The 17,279-nt window shown below is 45.0% G+C and overlaps 1 protein-coding gene across 1 annotated transcript in view; it reads right to left on the reverse strand.

Annotated features, from left to right (window-relative positions):
* Nucleotides 1–1,231: 1,231 nt before the first annotated feature.
* Nucleotides 1,232–17,279, reverse strand: part of LOC122739136 (antileukoproteinase-like) — a 39,770-nt gene continuing 23,722 nt past the window's right edge. Inside the window, exons 3-7 of the mRNA XM_043980981.1 lie at nt 7,075–7,167; nt 4,998–5,156; nt 2,222–2,368; nt 1,648–1,688; nt 1,232–1,310 (exon numbers count right to left, since the gene is read on the reverse strand). Of these exons, the coding sequence (XP_043836916.1) occupies nt 1,681–1,688; nt 2,222–2,368; nt 4,998–5,156; nt 7,075–7,167 (407 nt within the window). The 3' untranslated portion in view covers nt 1,232–1,310; nt 1,648–1,680. The remainder of the gene's footprint in view (nt 1,311–1,647; nt 1,689–2,221; nt 2,369–4,997; nt 5,157–7,074; nt 7,168–17,279) is intronic.

Consider the following 17,279-nt stretch of genomic DNA (forward strand, 5'->3'; position numbering starts at 1 on the left):
CCACTCTCTGAGCCTTCCTCTGACTGCAAGACTTGGCAGGGGTGGTTAATACTCAGACTACATGATATTCCTTTCCACTCATGTGGAGTTTCTTTGATTAGTAAACCATGCCCTCTGTGAATCAGGGGTGGGGGTGGGGCACAATTTTGGCTCAGCTGGTGTTAAGACCTGAAGTTTCTTTCTAGAGTGGTAATGAAGTATGGGACCTCATTCCCCTGGGCAGTCCATAGACCAATGATTCAGCCCCCTTCTTGTCCCAGTCTTCTATTTCACCATGACTGTGCTAACCTAGCAAAGTCTTCTCCCACTGCCCAACGTCACTCCAACGCCCCAAACTGCTTTAGTTCTAGGTGAAATGATTCCTAGGTAGAACTCTGCTCCCTAATAATGACATCTGACAACACTGAGGATGTGATTGAAGAAATCAGGGCTAGGGTGAACAGCAAATGCTTCCACTCTGTCCTCTCTAGTAATCCTGTATGCCTAAGAGAGAAGCCAGTGACTGAATCCTTGGACAGTGCTCTGACTCAGTCAACTGGGGACGGGCCGGTCTCTGGATGAATTCTCTCTTCCCAACTCTTTCAGATAAAAGTCCATGAACCACAGAAGTCATACATGCTAAGATACTTTGGTTCATACATGGATCCCAGTCAACTAACCAGTCATCAAAAGTATACATTATGGGGGCAGCTAGGTGGCACAGTGGATAGAGCACCAGCCCTGGAGTCAGGAGTACCTGAGTTCAAATCCAGCCTCAGACATTTGACATTTACTAGCTGTGTGGCCCTGGGCAAGTCACTTAACCCCAATTGCCTCACCAAAAACAAAAAAAGTATATATTATGCATGTACTATGTGTCAGAGATCCTGCTAGTCTGGGAAAACAAAGACAGAAAGGAAACAGTGGTTGACATCAAAGAACTTGCATTCTATTGAACATAAAACAGGTGTGCCTCTCCTCAGAGGGACCAATGTTTTATTTTGCACCAAGGGCTATGGTAAGGGTTACAACAGGAGTTCAGTCAGTCCCCACTACATGTGAAGCCCCATACCAAACTGGGCTCTGAGGACAACAGATATAGCCAGGCCTTCACCCAAACCTGGATGATTTTGCTTGTGATAACACAGAGAAAAAGAAGACAAGGCCCTCTACCATCCAAGAGTTGCTGGTGACTGGTCTGATCCATGGGAGGTACTCTCCCACAGAGAGCCCCACTTCTCATAGTGCTAGGGGCAGAGAAAGAGTAAGTGTTGCCATCTTGGAATCCAGATATATGAGTTCAACCACCTCAGCTTGGATCAGGAATCAATCTAAGGAGAAAAAAAAAAAACAGATAAAGGAGTCATAGTTCTAAACTGTTCCTTGTGCCCCCCCCCCGCCCCCCATCAAGCCCAGCCCTGATTACCTGGATTCTTTAGCCTGTCTACACAGGGGAGAAGGGAAATGGAGGGACAGGTTGTTATGAAACTAGGAACCCTAACAGTTAAGGACATAGGAAAAAGGTATCCAATTATACTTAGATTTGGGTAAGGAGAGCTCAATAATAAAAGTATTACAGGGGCAGCTAGGTGGTGCAGTGGATAAAGCACCAGCCTTGGATTCAAAAAGACCTGAGTTCAGATCCGGCCTCAGACACTTGACACTTACTAGCTGTGTGACCCCGGACAAGTCACTTAACCCTCATTGCCCTGCAAAAAAAAAAAAAAAAAAAGTATTACTTCTTGTAGGGACTTTGGACCAATAGACCCTGAAAATAGTGATTGAGCTCATAAAATTCTAACTGAAGAAATCACACACACACATACACACACTCACTCAGCCCTCTATCAAATATCAAACTAGGCCAATAGATGACTTAGCTGGGGATTCAAACCCAGCTCTTCTGGGTTTCTTCTCCAAGTTAAGTGCTCTTTCTACTACACTACATTGCCTCTTGATCACCATGAAATTAACTGGGAGAAGGTCCCCCAAAGCTCTCATATGCCCATAATGCCCAAGTTGATCTTGGATTTGGCTTGGGACAAAGGCCCTGGCATAGGATCACTCATGTAGAGATCAGGAGAAGAACACCTTGCGATCAGAATAAGGGGCAGGGAGATCTGGAGAGAGGCCCCTGCTGGGGGGAAAGAGAATAGGAAGGCAGGATGATGGATATGGGACAGGGAGAACAGCCTCCTGCTGGGACTTTGGAGGGGGTGCTGAGGTCACTTCAATTCCATACCTTCAGGGGCCATGCAGACTTTCCCACACATTCCCTTACAGCACTTCAGGTGGCCCTTGCATTGCCTATCGCTCTCACAGGCGTTTGGGGGGTTGAGCATAAGGCACTCAGCCACTGGAACTGGACACTTGCCTGGCTTTGATGAAGCTGGAGAGAGAAAGCCAGACAAGTTAAAAGAGGCTTCCCAAGAGAGAGAAGCATGCTGGTAAACATTTAACAACAGGCTCTTGGTGGTGGGGGTATGCTGGACACACTTTTAAGTATAATCTACATTGTTAACGTTTTTTCCATCACTTTCTTAAGTCTAAATAATCAACACAACTATAATTCAAACGCCTAATTTATAATATTTTCTTATTTCTGAGGCTCAGTGGATAGAGTGCTAGGCCTGGAGTCAGGAAGTCCTGTGTTCAAATCAGCCTCAAACACCAGCAGTGTAACTCTGGGTAAGTCACTTAACCCCTTTTATTCTGGTTTCCTTATCTATAAAATGAGCTGATGAAGGAAATGGCAAACCACCCCGTATCTTTGCCTGAAAAGAAAAAAAAGCCAACCCAAAATGGGCTCATGAAGACTCAGAAATGACTGAAAATGACTGAATAACAACAATGCATATAACAATAATGAAAATTTAACAATCCAGTCTTGCAAGCTGAATCCAGCACTGCTCCTGCCCAGAGAGCATCCCTCTCTGGATCCAGGGGACTTGCCCCAGTTCCCAGCTTGTTGAGACAGAAATTCTGGCCTCCCTCCTTATTCCAAACATACTTGAATACCAGAGTATGTTTCCTAAAGGTAAAAGTTTGATTGTGTCACCCTCCCCTTCAGCAAAGTCCAAAGGCTCCCTATTGCCTCTAAGATCATATATAAGCATCTCTGCTTGAACATTTAAATGTTTCCCACAACCTGGCCCTTTCCTACATTTTCAGTCTTATTCTTTACTCCTAGCCATGTCAGCCTACTCCATGGTTTATACATATAGCACTGCACAGCACACAACCCAAGTCTCCCATCTCCAAGCCTTTGCACCTTCCTTACCCTCCTCATCTTTTGGAATCACTGGTTTCCAATAAGACTCAGCTCAAGTGGCACCTTCTACATGAAGCTTTCCCTGGCCACCCCAAACTAACTTGCATCCATTTTGGTTATGCTCTGTACACTTTCAAGTGTAACTGATGTCTCTCCCATCAGAATATGAGCTTCTTGAGGTCAGGTACAGTTTCACCTTTCTCTCTGTTCTCTCCAGTGCTTAGTATAAAGCCTGACCCATAGTAGACTTGTACTTGCTCCTTGACTGATTGGTTTGTTGACTATGGCTCATGTCCTTGAGTCTGGTCTGTCTTTCCCTTCTTGGTCTCCCTAGTCCCAGATGCTTCCCCAACCTCACCCTCCAGTACTTCTGACCTCTCTTCTCCACATCCCTAAGGCTTGTCTGTCCTTCTCCCCTCTTCATCTCCTCAGACTCAGAAGCCTTCCCTACCTCCTCTCTCTTCTCCCACTTTGTGGGGCTTTACCCCTCTGGTCCCTCCAGCCTCATCCTCTGCAATCTCTGGCCTCTCTTCCTTCATGCCCATCCCTACTGTGGCCGGGGACTCTTCATTTCAGTCCTTAATCTCATCAGGATTTGCACACCTGGAGCCTCAGTGATAATAACATTTCTACTTCTCTGGGCACTGCCTAGCACTGTGGGTGACACTGTTGGGCTTCAACATGAAGACAAGAGAAAGGAGGTGTGAGGCAGGTAACTGCTCTGTTGGCTCTTGGAGAATGAGTCAAGGGGGTGAGGACATAGATGAAGCTTGAACTCCTATGAAGAGGAAGCCTGGGCTCCTAAAGTTCTTGCACAGGGAGCAGTCCCCAAGAATGCAGGCTCATCTCTCTAATTACCATTGTGACTTTGGGTAAGTTACTTCCTCGTTCTGTAGCAGGATTGTCCAGTTCTAAATCCTATGATCTTCAGGGTAAAGGGAAGGGACCAGGAAGGGAGAGGCTCTGGTAGAAGAGGGACTGAGCCCAACTTGACCTTGAACAGGGAAGAGTCACTACTCTGGAGGATGGGCCTTGATTGGCCAGAAGGAGAGATAACAGATGGACAATGAGGCATTAACACAGTGAGAAAGTGTGAAACAGACAAAGGAATGAGAACAAGGGAGAGAGACAGAGACAGAGATAGAACTAGCTGTCTTTGCTGCAACCTGTAAGGGAAGGAAAGCGATGAATCATCAAGATGACCCCAGGGCTCCTCCCAAACAGCCTAGACTATAGTTTGATGATCTTGGACACCATATCTCCAGGGTACTTCCTTCCTAATGCAGGCTTCACCTGAGGTGCCAAACTCCCATCCTTCTTGGTGGGCTGAGCAGAGAATATATGTTTCTGGGCCCTGAGAATTAACCCCCACCCCCACCCCAGAGCTCCCACATCCTGCCTTTCTCATCCAACAGCAATTCTCTCTAGTCTCAGGAGACCTGGAGCCCAACACATTTAGGGTACATCACAACCCCACCTCCCTTCTTGGGAGGAAATCTGATATCTTGTTTCTGACCCCAGAAGCCTCTGGGATTGAAGCTCTTCTCCTTAGAGGCTGGTCTCTCCTTCCCATTTTTCCGTCTGTATGCACAGAACTGTCCATTCCCTCCCTGGGTGCTGCTGCGCTGAGAGCTCTGTGAGAAACCCTGGCTACAACCATCCCTCCCTGGGAGAGGCCTCCTTAGACCCAGGTACTTGTAGTTTCCCTCTCCCTATCCTGGCCCCATGCCCAGCACCAGAGCCTCACCTAGATCCTCTGTCCTGCTGGACTCCACACACTTGAAACCACAATGATAATAACAGCATTTCTGCTCTCTGGGGCACTGCTTATCACTGCCGCACTGCGGGGGATCTTCCCTAAAACAGCGGACGTTGTCTGGGGGGCAGCTCCCAGCTTTCCCTTTAGCTGCAGAAAGAAGCCAGAGGTTAGAATATGGGGCCTAGGCCCAAGCGCCCATCCATGCCCATGGATAGCGAGGTTAGGCTCAGAAGGGGAGAGAGGACACTTACATGGGTGGAATGTCTCCTAGAATCTAGACTCATCCACTGACTACCTCTGTGACTGTGGCCAGCAACTTCTCCACTCTGGCCTTTTCTCTTCTGTCAAATGAGAAATTTGAACTACATGCTCTCTAAGATTCCTCCCATCTCTAAATTTTATGTGAGCTGAGAGAAAGCTCTGGAATGTAAGTTGGGGAGGGAATATGGATGGGGGTGGGGAGAGGGAACTCTGTAAGCAAGAGACAGCTCACTTCACCCTGAACCTGAGGAGTCACTATTTTAATAGTAGAGGAGTGGAAGTCAGGATTTCCCAAGAGCAGCAAAAGGAGCACATATAAAGAGGCATCACAGAGGAGAGAGTGAAAGGGGTGCTATAATAGCTCCCATTCCTTTAGTACTATGAAGTTTATAAAGGCCTTTCCCCACAACTACCCTGCTAGGTAGTTGCTGAAAGCTTTAGTATCCCATTTTGTAGATGAGGAAACAGATTCAGAGAGGTTAGGTAGGTAACTTCCCTAAATAAGTAGAAGGAAGCAGGGCTTGAACTTGGGTCTCTCAACTCAAAGAATAACTAATTCTCCACTCCCAGACAGAGGCAGAACCGGAATGACAATGGCAAAAGATATCTCAGGGACAGAGAAAGTCATTGACGAAATGGGAGGATGCGACAGAGGGAGATAGAATGATGGAAAGAGAGAATGAGCTAGGGAGTAAGAAAAAGAGAAGGAAACAGAGATGGAGGGAGGAAATGAGAGAATACAATGGAGACAAAGGGTGGGGAAGAGAGAGGGGGAGGGTCTGAAACAGAGAGACTCAGGCAGACACACAGAATGCAGCAGAGAAGCTTTTGCATGCCTGACCCTTAGAAACTTCTCAAACAGCTTCTCTGCTTGGGAGCTGGGGCATGGGGGTAAGAAGACTATGACAGGGGTAGGGAAATGGGGACTGGAATTTTCTGTCTTTGTCTGCTGTGTGCAGAAGGCCAAAGCTTCCTATTGATATGGGCCCAGAGCACCCCAGAAGTTCTCTGGGTTACATCAAGGAACCTTCTCCTTGAGAAGCTAAACCAAAGGACAGATACATCTAAAGAGATAAGTGGAACCAGATCGGACTGAGCTAGCTCCGGGACCTCCATCCTTCATTCTAGTCTGAGGAGATAAGATTAGGTGTGGCTGCTGCCTTTGTGTCCTTGGGAGATGGCTTGAGAGATCTGCAGCTACCCCTCACCCAACTCCTCCAGCTACTACCAGTGGGGGATGGTCCTCCCTCACTAAAGGAACTTTCCAGTCAGATGATCACCCCCATCAGTCCTCTATAAAAGTACCTGCTAGGGCAGGCAGCTAAGTGGTGCAGTGAATAGAACACTGGCCCTGGAGTCAGGAGGACCTGAGTTCAAATCCGGCCTCAGACACTTAACACTTACTAGCTGTGTGACCCTAGGCAAGTCACTTAACCCCAATTGACTCACCAAAAAAAAAAAAAAAAAGTACCTGCCTGTCCTCTGCTCAAGGAGATTGGTATCTCAGAGCCACCTCTGTGCCATGCCTTTCTCCCTATGAGAAGTCCAAGGATTTCTTTCATGGTTTCCCTTCCCTTCCCTTCTTCTGCCCCAAAATAAATTACTATCTTACTCTAACTGCTTTTGTGTGCAAGAGGGTATAATTATTTAAAGAGAAATTCCTAAGGACCCCAAACTCCTATCCCTACCCAAACCCCCTACCCCATTTTCTCCATGACACTATCCTGGGAAGCTCACTCTTAGTGAGGCAGAGGGAATTCCAATCTTCCATCCTGCAGGCTTGCCCGGCCAAGCCTGACCTCACCTGTTTTGGCAGCGTTCAGGGTCCTGGCAGGTGTCAGGAACACAAGGGCAAGGAATGCCATGGAGAAGAAGATCCTGGACTTCATGGTGAAGGCTGCAGTCATTGGGGTAGCTCATGCTAGGACCTGGCATTTATAGCTAAACCAATGGGTGTGGTCCCAAAAGGATTGGTATAGTCATTATACTGGCTTTTTGGGGGCGGGTTGTAAAGCTTGGACCTGAATTTAATTTTGCTGACTTCTAAAAATTCTGATCACCATTTTCCCTTTCCCTGAGGGGATGGGGGTGGGGTGGGGGTGAAACCTTGAGGTCCCAAGGAAAGGGATGGGCCTAATGGGGAAGTGATGTGTAGGAGAAAAGGGAGGAACAAAGTGCTGGGTTATCCATCAAGCCTGACAATGTGAATGGGAAAAATTCCTATTCCTAAAGTGCTTTATCATTCAAGGTGCTTTATCAAAGCATACTCTTAGGTTTGAAGTCAGAATCTAGGCTTTGAGCCTTGATTAAAATTCTCCTCTCTGGGCCTCAGTTTCCTAACCTTTAAAAGTCACTTTCATGGGCAGCTAGGTGGCGCAGTGGATAGAGCACTGGCCCTGGAGTCAGGAGTACCTGAGTTCAAATCTGACCTCAGACACTTAACACTAGCTGTGTGACCTTGGGCAAGTCACTTAACCCCAATTGCCTCACTTTTTAAAAAAAGTCACTTTCAGCTCTAAAATGATGATTCTGTGATTTCCCAAGTTCCTTCTGTGAGGGAAAAGACCATCCTCTTCTCAATAATTCTCAGGAACTCAACAGGGATGTGTCAAAAGCTCTTTATTTCCTTCTCGTGAGAAGGATACACCCTAGTGTGCAGCTAGTGGGTGCCCAGAAAGGGGGCTCTCAGGTCCTGTTTTATACCCTAGTCCCTAACGTGAATGGACCCTCCCCTTTTTTATTACTGGTCCCATTACTCAAGGGTTACAATCTACATGCAAAAACTAGCTAATCGGAATGCAGTATTCCCACCCCTCTTCCTTGTATGGGCATGACTCAGGAGTGGACCTTATACTTCCTTATATGGACACAACTCTGGAGTGGACCTTATTGAGACCAAGGCTCCTTGAACCATGTGACTTTGCTAACCTGAGGGGGAGGAGGGGATCTGAGACCTTTGTCCTACAAACAGGTCAGGAGGAGTATGACTATTATATCCACATTGAGAGGAGACAACTACCCATTTTTCTCATACTTCCAGTCTTCCATCCATGATCCTATGATCTCTGACTCCTCTCAACCCTACGTTCTGTGCTCCCCTGGTAAATGAAAAGAGGTTTTGTTCCAAATCTCATATATAAATGGGGTGAGGGATGCAAATTAGGGCTTGGGGCCTTGGAATTTGGGAAAGGAGCTATTTAGAATTGAGCCTGAAGCCAGAGTCCTTCACATGCTTGTGATGGATTAGGCATATGCATAATACTTCTCTGGCACAATTATTCCTGAACTTGCTGGTCTTATGACACCCGACTGTTGGATTTTCAACCCCCTCTCCCACACCTAAACTTGGGTCAGGAAGTGGAATGAACATTCTTCCTCTGAGAGCCCAGACTCAGGGTCTAATCTTGTCTTTGCCATTAACTTACTGTGTGACACTGGCCTCATCAATTAATTGCTTTGGTCTTTGATTGTCCCCTTTGTCAAATTGGAATAATCACACCTCCCCTGCCTACTTCATAGGACTCTGGATGTGAAGGATGGCTATGAAAGCTTTTCAATACTTCCTATGAGATTGACCTGTTTCCTGAGGTATCCAAAGGGATCCAGAGAAGTTTAGGGAAAAGGGGAAATGGTAGGAGAGATCAAACTCACGGGATTGCATGGAGGCATTGAAAGATTTCAAAGGAAGACTGATTCAAACCACACTAAACTGGACTCTGTCCCCGTACTAGGTACCAGTAATAACTGAGCTATACCAGTTTACTGCGTTCCTATTCCTTTTGCCAATATGAGAGTAGATGATTAAAGTTAGCACTAGCCCTGGAAGACTGTTGCATCCAATATCTTGTGATGGAAGAGAAGAGAGCCTACCTGACCCTTAAGAGACTCCAGGAGTCATACTTTATGTAGCCAGGTGAGAATACTGGTCCCATATGCAAGGATGGGAGCTGGCCTGAACAAACACCAAACTCCACCTCTCACTGCTACCTGCTCACTTTTTGGTCAAGTGTTTCTCTGGGTCCATAAAGTCTAATGTGTATCAAGATCTTGAAGTTTCCTAAAATTCTAGAATATCTCTACTTGGCTCACTTATAACTACAGGACAAATTTAGGGAGAAACTCCTCTCTTTTTGGGGTTAGATTCTTCTCATTGTTGTTCATTCATTTCTGACTCTTCATGACCCCATTTGGGGTTTTCTTGGCAGAGATACTAGTATGGTTTATCATTTCCTTCTTTAGTTCATTTTACAGATGAGGAAACTGAGGCAAACAGGGTTAAATGACTTGCCCAGGGTCACATAGCTAGTAAGTGTCTGAGGCCAGATTTGAACTCAGGAAGATGAAGTGTTTGACTCCAGGCCAGGCACTCTATGCACTGTGCCACCTAGCTGCCCTTAGATTCTCTATCCCAATCTCATACCCAAAGGCTTAGACAAGGATCATTTTCAATGGCCATGTACCTTGATATTACTTTCAAATAACATAGGCATGCAGATAGACATTAAAATAAAACATAGCAGGGGCAGCTAGGTGGTGCAGTGGATAAAGCACTGGCCCTGGATTCAGGAGGACCTGAGTTCAAATCCAGCCTCAGACATTTGACACTTACTAGCTGTGTGACCCTGGGCAAGTCACTTAACCCTCATTGCCCCACAAAAAAGCAAAAAAACAAAACAAAAAAAGAGTGGCCTATTTCCCAGGACAATAAAATGGGAGGAACTCAGCCCTTGGCCTCAACTCCCAAGTGAGCATTTAGCCAGGCTATCCCCCAAGCTTTGAATGTTCTTTCTCCTCCTATTTGCCTCCTGGCCTCCCTGGCTTCCTTCAGATCCCAGATAAAATTTCATCTTCTACAGGAAGCCTTTCCTGACTCTCCTTTAACTTAACTTCCAGTCAATCCTGCATATGGCTTGTCTCAGTGTAGCTGTTTGCAGGTTGTCTCCCTTCATTAGTCTGAGCTCCTTGAGAGCAGGCACGGTCTTTTGCCTTTCTTTGCATCCTCAGTGCTTCGCACAGTGCTTGGCATATAATTGACTGACTCTCCAATGTGGCAAATAATTCTTCACACACACACACACACACACACACACACAAACCCTTAACCCCCAACAGCAATGGTAAATTTGAAAAATATGGAAGCTGAGGCACATATGTGGGTTTAGGAGAGTCTGAAGCTTGGCCTTGGGGCCCTGAACACTACTTTTGTTTAATTTATTTTTTTCCTGAGTATAGGTGACCAAAGAGTGATCTTGAGATCTGGAGTGTTGGAGACAACCTTGTGAGTTCAAGGTGTTATGGGCCCAGAGCACCCCAGAAGTTCTCTGGGGCACATCAAAGAACCTTCTCCTTGAGAAACTAATCCAAAGGACAGACACACCTAAAGAGATAAATGGAACCAGATCAGACTGAGCTAGCTGGGGACCCCCACCCTTCATTCTAGTCTCCCTCAACCCTGGGGAGATAAATTTGGGTGTGGCTGCTGCCTTTGTGTCCTGAGGAGAGAGATGGCTTGAGAGATCTGTAGCCACCCCTCACCCAATTCCTCCAGCCACCACCAGTGGGGGATGGTCCTCCCTCACTAAAGGAACTTTCCACAGTCAGATGGTCACCCCCATCAGTCCTCTATAAAAGTACCTGCCTGTCTCCTGCTCGAGGAAATTGGTATCTCAGAGCCATACTCTGTGCCATGCCTTTCTCCCCATGAGAAGTCCAAGGATTTCTTTCATGGTTTCCCTTCCCTTCCCTTCCTGCCCTAAATAAATTACTATCTTATTCTAACTGCTTTTGTGTGCAATAGGAATTCCTAAGGACCCCTAACCCCTACCCAAACCCCCCTACCCTATTTTCCCCATGACAAAGGGATGCAGAGATCCTTTGTCACTTGATCAGTGCTGATGGGCAGGGAGCGCTTATGGGTGAGAGAGAATAGCCACCAATAAAGGGAGGCTCTCAACCCTTAGCCAGGCTTGTCAGAAGACATAGACAGAGGGAATTATGTGGATAGTGCAGAGCTAAAATGAGATGTTAAATGCTTGTTCAAAGCCCTGTAAACTACATTAGATCTTGATGTTTTAAGTTATCAACCTCCCAGGAGACTATAATAGCCCTCATCAGTTATTGCTTTTCACTTGAACTTTTCTGTCAATGTGTGTTTGTGGGTGTTGTGTGGTTTTGGGTAGAGGAAATAAAGAACCAAGCTATACCTAACCCACATTGCAGATTGGATACCTGCTACTCTCTTACATTGGAGACAACCTAGACACGAATCAAACCTAAGCTTTAAGTCATTTTCCCTGAGAATCGAAGATTGGGTTGTAAAGAGCCAATATCTCTGAGAAAAGGAGTCTCACACCTCTCATTGGAGGCTAGGCACTCCTAGGACTGAACCTGGTACCAGCACACATGTGCTGATGGGTTCCCTCATGGAGAGGGAGACAATAGAGCACTCTAGTCCCTTGGGCCTAGCAGTGGCCACACTTCTTTAATTTTTATCTTGAAATATTCATGGGTTGTTGTTTTTTTTTTTTTGGTGAGGCAATCGGGGTTAAGTGACTTGCCCAGGGTCACACAGCTAGTAATTGTTAAGTGTCTGAGGCCAGATTCGAACTCAGGCACTCCTGACTCCAGGGCCGATGCTCTATCCACTGCGCCACCTAGCTGCCCCTAAATGGGGTTTTTTTATGATTGCCAAGTTCACAATTTTTAAAATGAGGAAAAGGAATAAGAACAAAATCAAAAGTGGAAGGGCAGCTAGATGGCGCAGTGGATAGAGCACCGGCCCTGGAGTCAGGAGTACCTGAGTTCAAATCCGGCCTCAGACACTTAACACTTACTAGCTGTGTGACCCTGGGCAAGTCACTTAACCCCAATTGCCTCACTAAAAAAAAAAAAAAAAAAAAAAAAAAAAAGTGGATACAGGTGTGGCTCTTAGCCCAAACATCAGCAAGTGGTCAAGTAATTCATGAATGCTAAAAATACCATTGTATGACTCCATGGAGATTTTTGTTAACATCTCAATGTTCCTAATGTATTTTATCAATGTGAAATTGGAATGCTCAGTCTGTGTGTCTCCCTGTGGATGGTACAGCCTTCCTGATGTCTGCCAAAACCAACCTTTCCTTGAGTGTTTTGCTCTCAGAGTTTCTATTTTGATCAGAATGGAACTTGGCAATTAAAACACCTCATAGGTGATTTCACCTCATCCAAGCCTAACACGAAATGCAGCTAGGTCCTGATTAATGTGAATAATGAATCCCATTGTTATGGGGGAAATGGGGTACGGGGTTTGGTTTGAGGTTGGGGTTCTTAGGAATTCCTCTTTAAAGAATTACACCCTATTGCACACAAAATCAGTTAGAATAAGATGATAGTTTATTTAGGGGCAAGGGAAGGGAAGGGGGTTGAGGGAAGGGAAGGGAAGGGAAACCAAGAGAAATCCTTGGACTTCTCTTGGGGAGAAAGGCACAAAGCACGTGACTCTGAGGTACCAATCTCTCAGAGCAGGAGACTGGCAGGTACTTTTATAGAGGACTGATGGGGAGAGGGGGTGACCATTTGACTGTGGAAAGTTCTTTTAGTGAGGGAGGACCATCCCCCATTGGTGGTGGCTAGAGGAATTGGGTGAGGGGTGGCTATGGATCTCTCAAGCCATCTCTCTCTCTCTTCAGGACACAAAGGCTGCAGCCACACCCAAAGTTATCTCCCCAGGGGTAAGGGAGATCAGAATGAAGGGTAGAGGTCCCAAAGCTAGCTCAGTCCGATTTGGTTCTGCTTATCTCTCTAGCCGTATCTGTCCTCTGGTTTAGTTTCTCAAGGAGAAGATTCCTCAATGTGCCCCAGAGAACTTCTGGGGGACTTTGGGCCCACAACACCATGAAGTGGTAGCATTGTTTGGATTTGCACTAGTCAAAGTTATAATATATGTAAAATATAATCATTGGTCCAGCCCAGTGGAAATATTCAAAGAAAGTTCATGGAAGTCAGAGTTTTACTAATTACTAATTTACTAATTAGGATCTAACTAGAATCTTTACTTTTCTTCGAATCTTTCACAGCTCTCTGTTCAATGACTTTATAATATCCTTATTTTTCTCAGTGACTACTCTCAATATCAAGAGACCTTTGTGTGTCTCTCAGCCATTATATAACAATACAGATCCTGCATTTCAGTCTCCATTTTCTCAGATATTTATAAAACATTTCTATTCAGCAAAAAGTCCTGTTAAACTTAGCATTAGATTGTAGCATCATACAGTGATAACACACACAAAAAAATTCTAGAAATAAATACTAGGTTTAAACAGGAAAATATGGATGCAAATTCAAATGCAAAAATGCCATCATAAAATATTTGTTGTATCATGTAAAGGCAAATACCATAACTGCATACACATACCAGCAATATATGAACAAGCAATGTTCACTAAATTAACATATGTGCACAACCTTAGTAAAACATATAACTGAATGCCACCTGCCCTTTTGCTATCCTCTGTATCTCTCTCCTATTAGAACTTAGACTCTGCCCTGGAACCCTGAGCTCTAATAGGCGAGTTCTTGTATCTTGTTCAGAACCTGGCTTCCATATAGTTTTCCAGCTATTTCTAAATAGCTTTTGCTTGCTAACCATTGCTCACCACAGCTCTCCTTTGTGTGTTGTGTCCCACCCCCCACCCCCAATTATGTAACATCCTCAAGGGCAAAAACTGTTTTTCTTGCCCATGTATCCCAGGTGCTTCTGGAAAGTGCTTAATAAATGCTTCCCCCCTCCCCCCCATATTTGCCTATGCATTCAATGCACAATTTAGAAGCAACAAGAAAAAGGATCAGCTTTGCATTTATAACAGCCCCTTGAAGCACAGTGGGTCAATCATGAGAAAGGAAATAACCATGGAGAAAAACACGAATAAAAAATATAAAACCAGGATATTTTTAAAATTTTAGGACTGGGGGCAGTTAGGTGGCACAGTGGATAGAGCACTGGCCCTGGATTCAGGAGGACCTGAGTTCAAATCCAGCCTCAGACACTTGACACTTACTAGCTGTGTGACCCTGGGCAAGTCACTTAACCCCAATTGTCTCACCCAAAAATAAACAAAAAAACAAACAAATAAATAAATAATTTAGGACTGGAAAAAAAACACCTGAATGACAAACAAAAAATATTTCAAAAATGAGCATACGAAAGAAAAAAATAGTAATAATATTGAACCAACATTTTGCACAAAACTCAAAAGCATTGAAGTCCTTCTTAATATTAGTACTTTCCTTTTGAAATGATCTCTAATTTATCCTGTATATATCTTTGTACATAGATGTTTGCATGTAGTTTCTCCCCATTAGATTGTGAGCTCCATGAGAGCAGTCAATGTTTTTGCCTTTCTTTGTATCTCCAGTGTTTAACATAGCGCCCTGTACATTGTAAGTAGATGCTTAATAAATGCTTACCGACTTGACTTGTTGACTTGAGTTAACAAAAAATTGTCCACAGTTACTATCATCGATATGACCTCTGTGTCAATGAATTAAAACTAATCAAAAGGAAATACAAATAGCAAGAAGAAAGGATTTTTTTAACGTTAAAAAAAAAGTCCCAGAAAAATGAAAAAAATCCTAACTCCCAGGGCTTCATGTATAACCAGTTAGAAGTGGGTGGTGAGAGTGTTATGTATAATCACCTGAATAAATATACCAACATCCACCTCATACTTCTATTGGCACGATTCCTTATTAAATCTTTCTCTGGGTTCATATTGGTTATCTCAAACACTACTAAAGTTACAGAAATTCTCTATCTGATTGGCTCCTTCCTGCTCCAACCTGAGCTGGAGAGAATCTCCTTTCTCTCTTGGCTTTAGTTAGCCTTTCGGAACCAAACTGGATACTTAAGAGGTTTCTACAAGGATCATTTCAAATGTGCTTAATAGCAGTTTCAAATAGCACAGGGGCATAGTAAAGCATTAAATAAAGGTTAACAGGGCATAATATGAATTGGAACTGGGGAGGTAGGAGGTCAGATCTCTTCCTCCTCTGCCCCCTATTCATTGGAGGGAGAACCAGGAAGAAAATGGTCAGCCAGCAAGTTGAGGGTGGCTTTCCAAAGCAGTACTCCAAAGAATCCAGAAAAGGAAGATACTATGGATTAGACTCTTAAAGTCTCACCAACCCTGGTCTTCTGGTTCAACCCGATCTCCTTTCCATTTCTGGAGAAGCCATTGCTGGCCTCTCTGATCACATCTCCTTTTATCTGATCATCATTTCACTTCTGTTTCTAGTCTGATCATTTGCATTTTCCCTGCTCTCTGTGTCAGGGAGGACTGCTCATGACCCCCTTTCCCTGATCTAGGCACAAACCTTCAGGCTTCTGTTTGTCTTAGTTACTGGACTTCTCCAGAGGAAGTTCCTTAAAGATCAAAAATGTAAGAAGTTGGGGAACTCTTAGTGTGTGAAGATCTCCCTTTTCCTCCTCCCCAGCCCTCCCCATGTCTATAGACTCATGTCCCTAAGTAAAAACCACATGTAGTGTAGTAGAACATTTTCTGAACTTTCTGGAAATCCTTGGTTCAAGCTGGGGCTCTTTCATTTATTAGCAATGTGACCTTGAGCAAATAATTATCTCTCTTTGGCCCTGTTGTGGGCCCAAAGTTCCCCAGAAGTTCTCTGGGGCACATTGAGGAATCTTCTCCTTGAGAAACTAAACCAGAGGACAGATACACCTAGAGAGATAAGCGGAACCAAATCAGACTGAGCTTGCTTCGGGACCTCCACCCTGCATTCTGGTCTCCCTTACCCTTGGGGAGATAACTTTGGGTGTGGCTGCGGCCTTTGTGTCTTGGAAAGAGAGAGATGGCTTGAGAGATCCATAGCCACCCCTCATCCAACTCCTCTAGCCACCACCAATGGGGGATGGTCCTCCCTCACTAAAGGAACTTTCCCACAGGCAGATGGTCACTCCCATCAGTCCCCTATAAAAGTACCTGCCAGTCTCCTGCTTGAGGAGATTGGTACCTCAGAGTCACGTGCTTTGTTCCATACCTATCTTCCCATGAGAAGTCCAACGATTTCTTTCATGGTTTCCCTTCTCCCCCCCCCTTCCCTTCCCTTTACCCTAAATAAACTACCATTTTATTCTAACTGCTTTTGTGTGCAAGAGGGTGTAATTTTTTTTTTTTTTATAATTTTTTTTTTTTTGCAGGCAATGGGGGTAAAGTGACTTGCCCACGGTCACACAGCTAGTAAGTGTCAAGTGTCTGAGGCCGGATTTGAACTCAGGTACTCCTGAATCCAGGGCCGGTGCTTAACCACTGCACCATCTAGCTGCCCCCAAGGGTGTAATTCTTTAAAGAGGAATTCCTAAGAACCCCAACCCCTACCCAAACCCGCACCCCATTTTCCCCCATAACAGCCCTTTCCTCATTTGTAACAATGAAGGAGTGGGAAGAAAGGGTTTCTAGGGTCTCTTATCTTTGAAAGTGTCTTCAGTGACCTATGTTCTGTCACCCACAGCCCAACCTCCCTCCCTACAAGGGACTCCAAGCTCATACTAGAGAACCTGCCCCAACTCGGGTGTACACTCCCTTTCTCAAGTCCCTTAAACAATCTCTCAAGACAAATCTAAGGGACAGCTAATGTCTAGGGCTTCCTCATATGTGGCAACAGGGTCACCTCCCACAAAGGTACTCATTATACAACATTAGCATTAGGTTTGAGACAGCCTTTTGTTTCTTCCACCATAAAAATTATAGAAGACACATTGGACCGTGGATAGCCATGAACAAAGAAATACAGGAAATACAAGACACTCAGTAAACTCCCCAGAAGGCAAAGATGTTCATCCAAACTTCCCCACCCCGAAGGGAGAGAAAGGCTCCTCCCCCAGACCTCCACAGAGGCCAATGTTTATCTGAAAAGGGGAAAGAACTTTAGACAATTTCTAAACCAGCCCTCTCATTTTACATGTGAAACTGAGGCGCAAAGAGGGAAGGTGACTTGGTCTAGGTCACCTAACCA

The sequence above is a fragment of the Dromiciops gliroides genome, chromosome 2 (assembly GCF_019393635.1).
Source record: "Dromiciops gliroides isolate mDroGli1 chromosome 2, mDroGli1.pri, whole genome shotgun sequence".
NCBI lineage: Eukaryota > Metazoa > Chordata > Mammalia > Microbiotheria > Microbiotheriidae > Dromiciops > Dromiciops gliroides.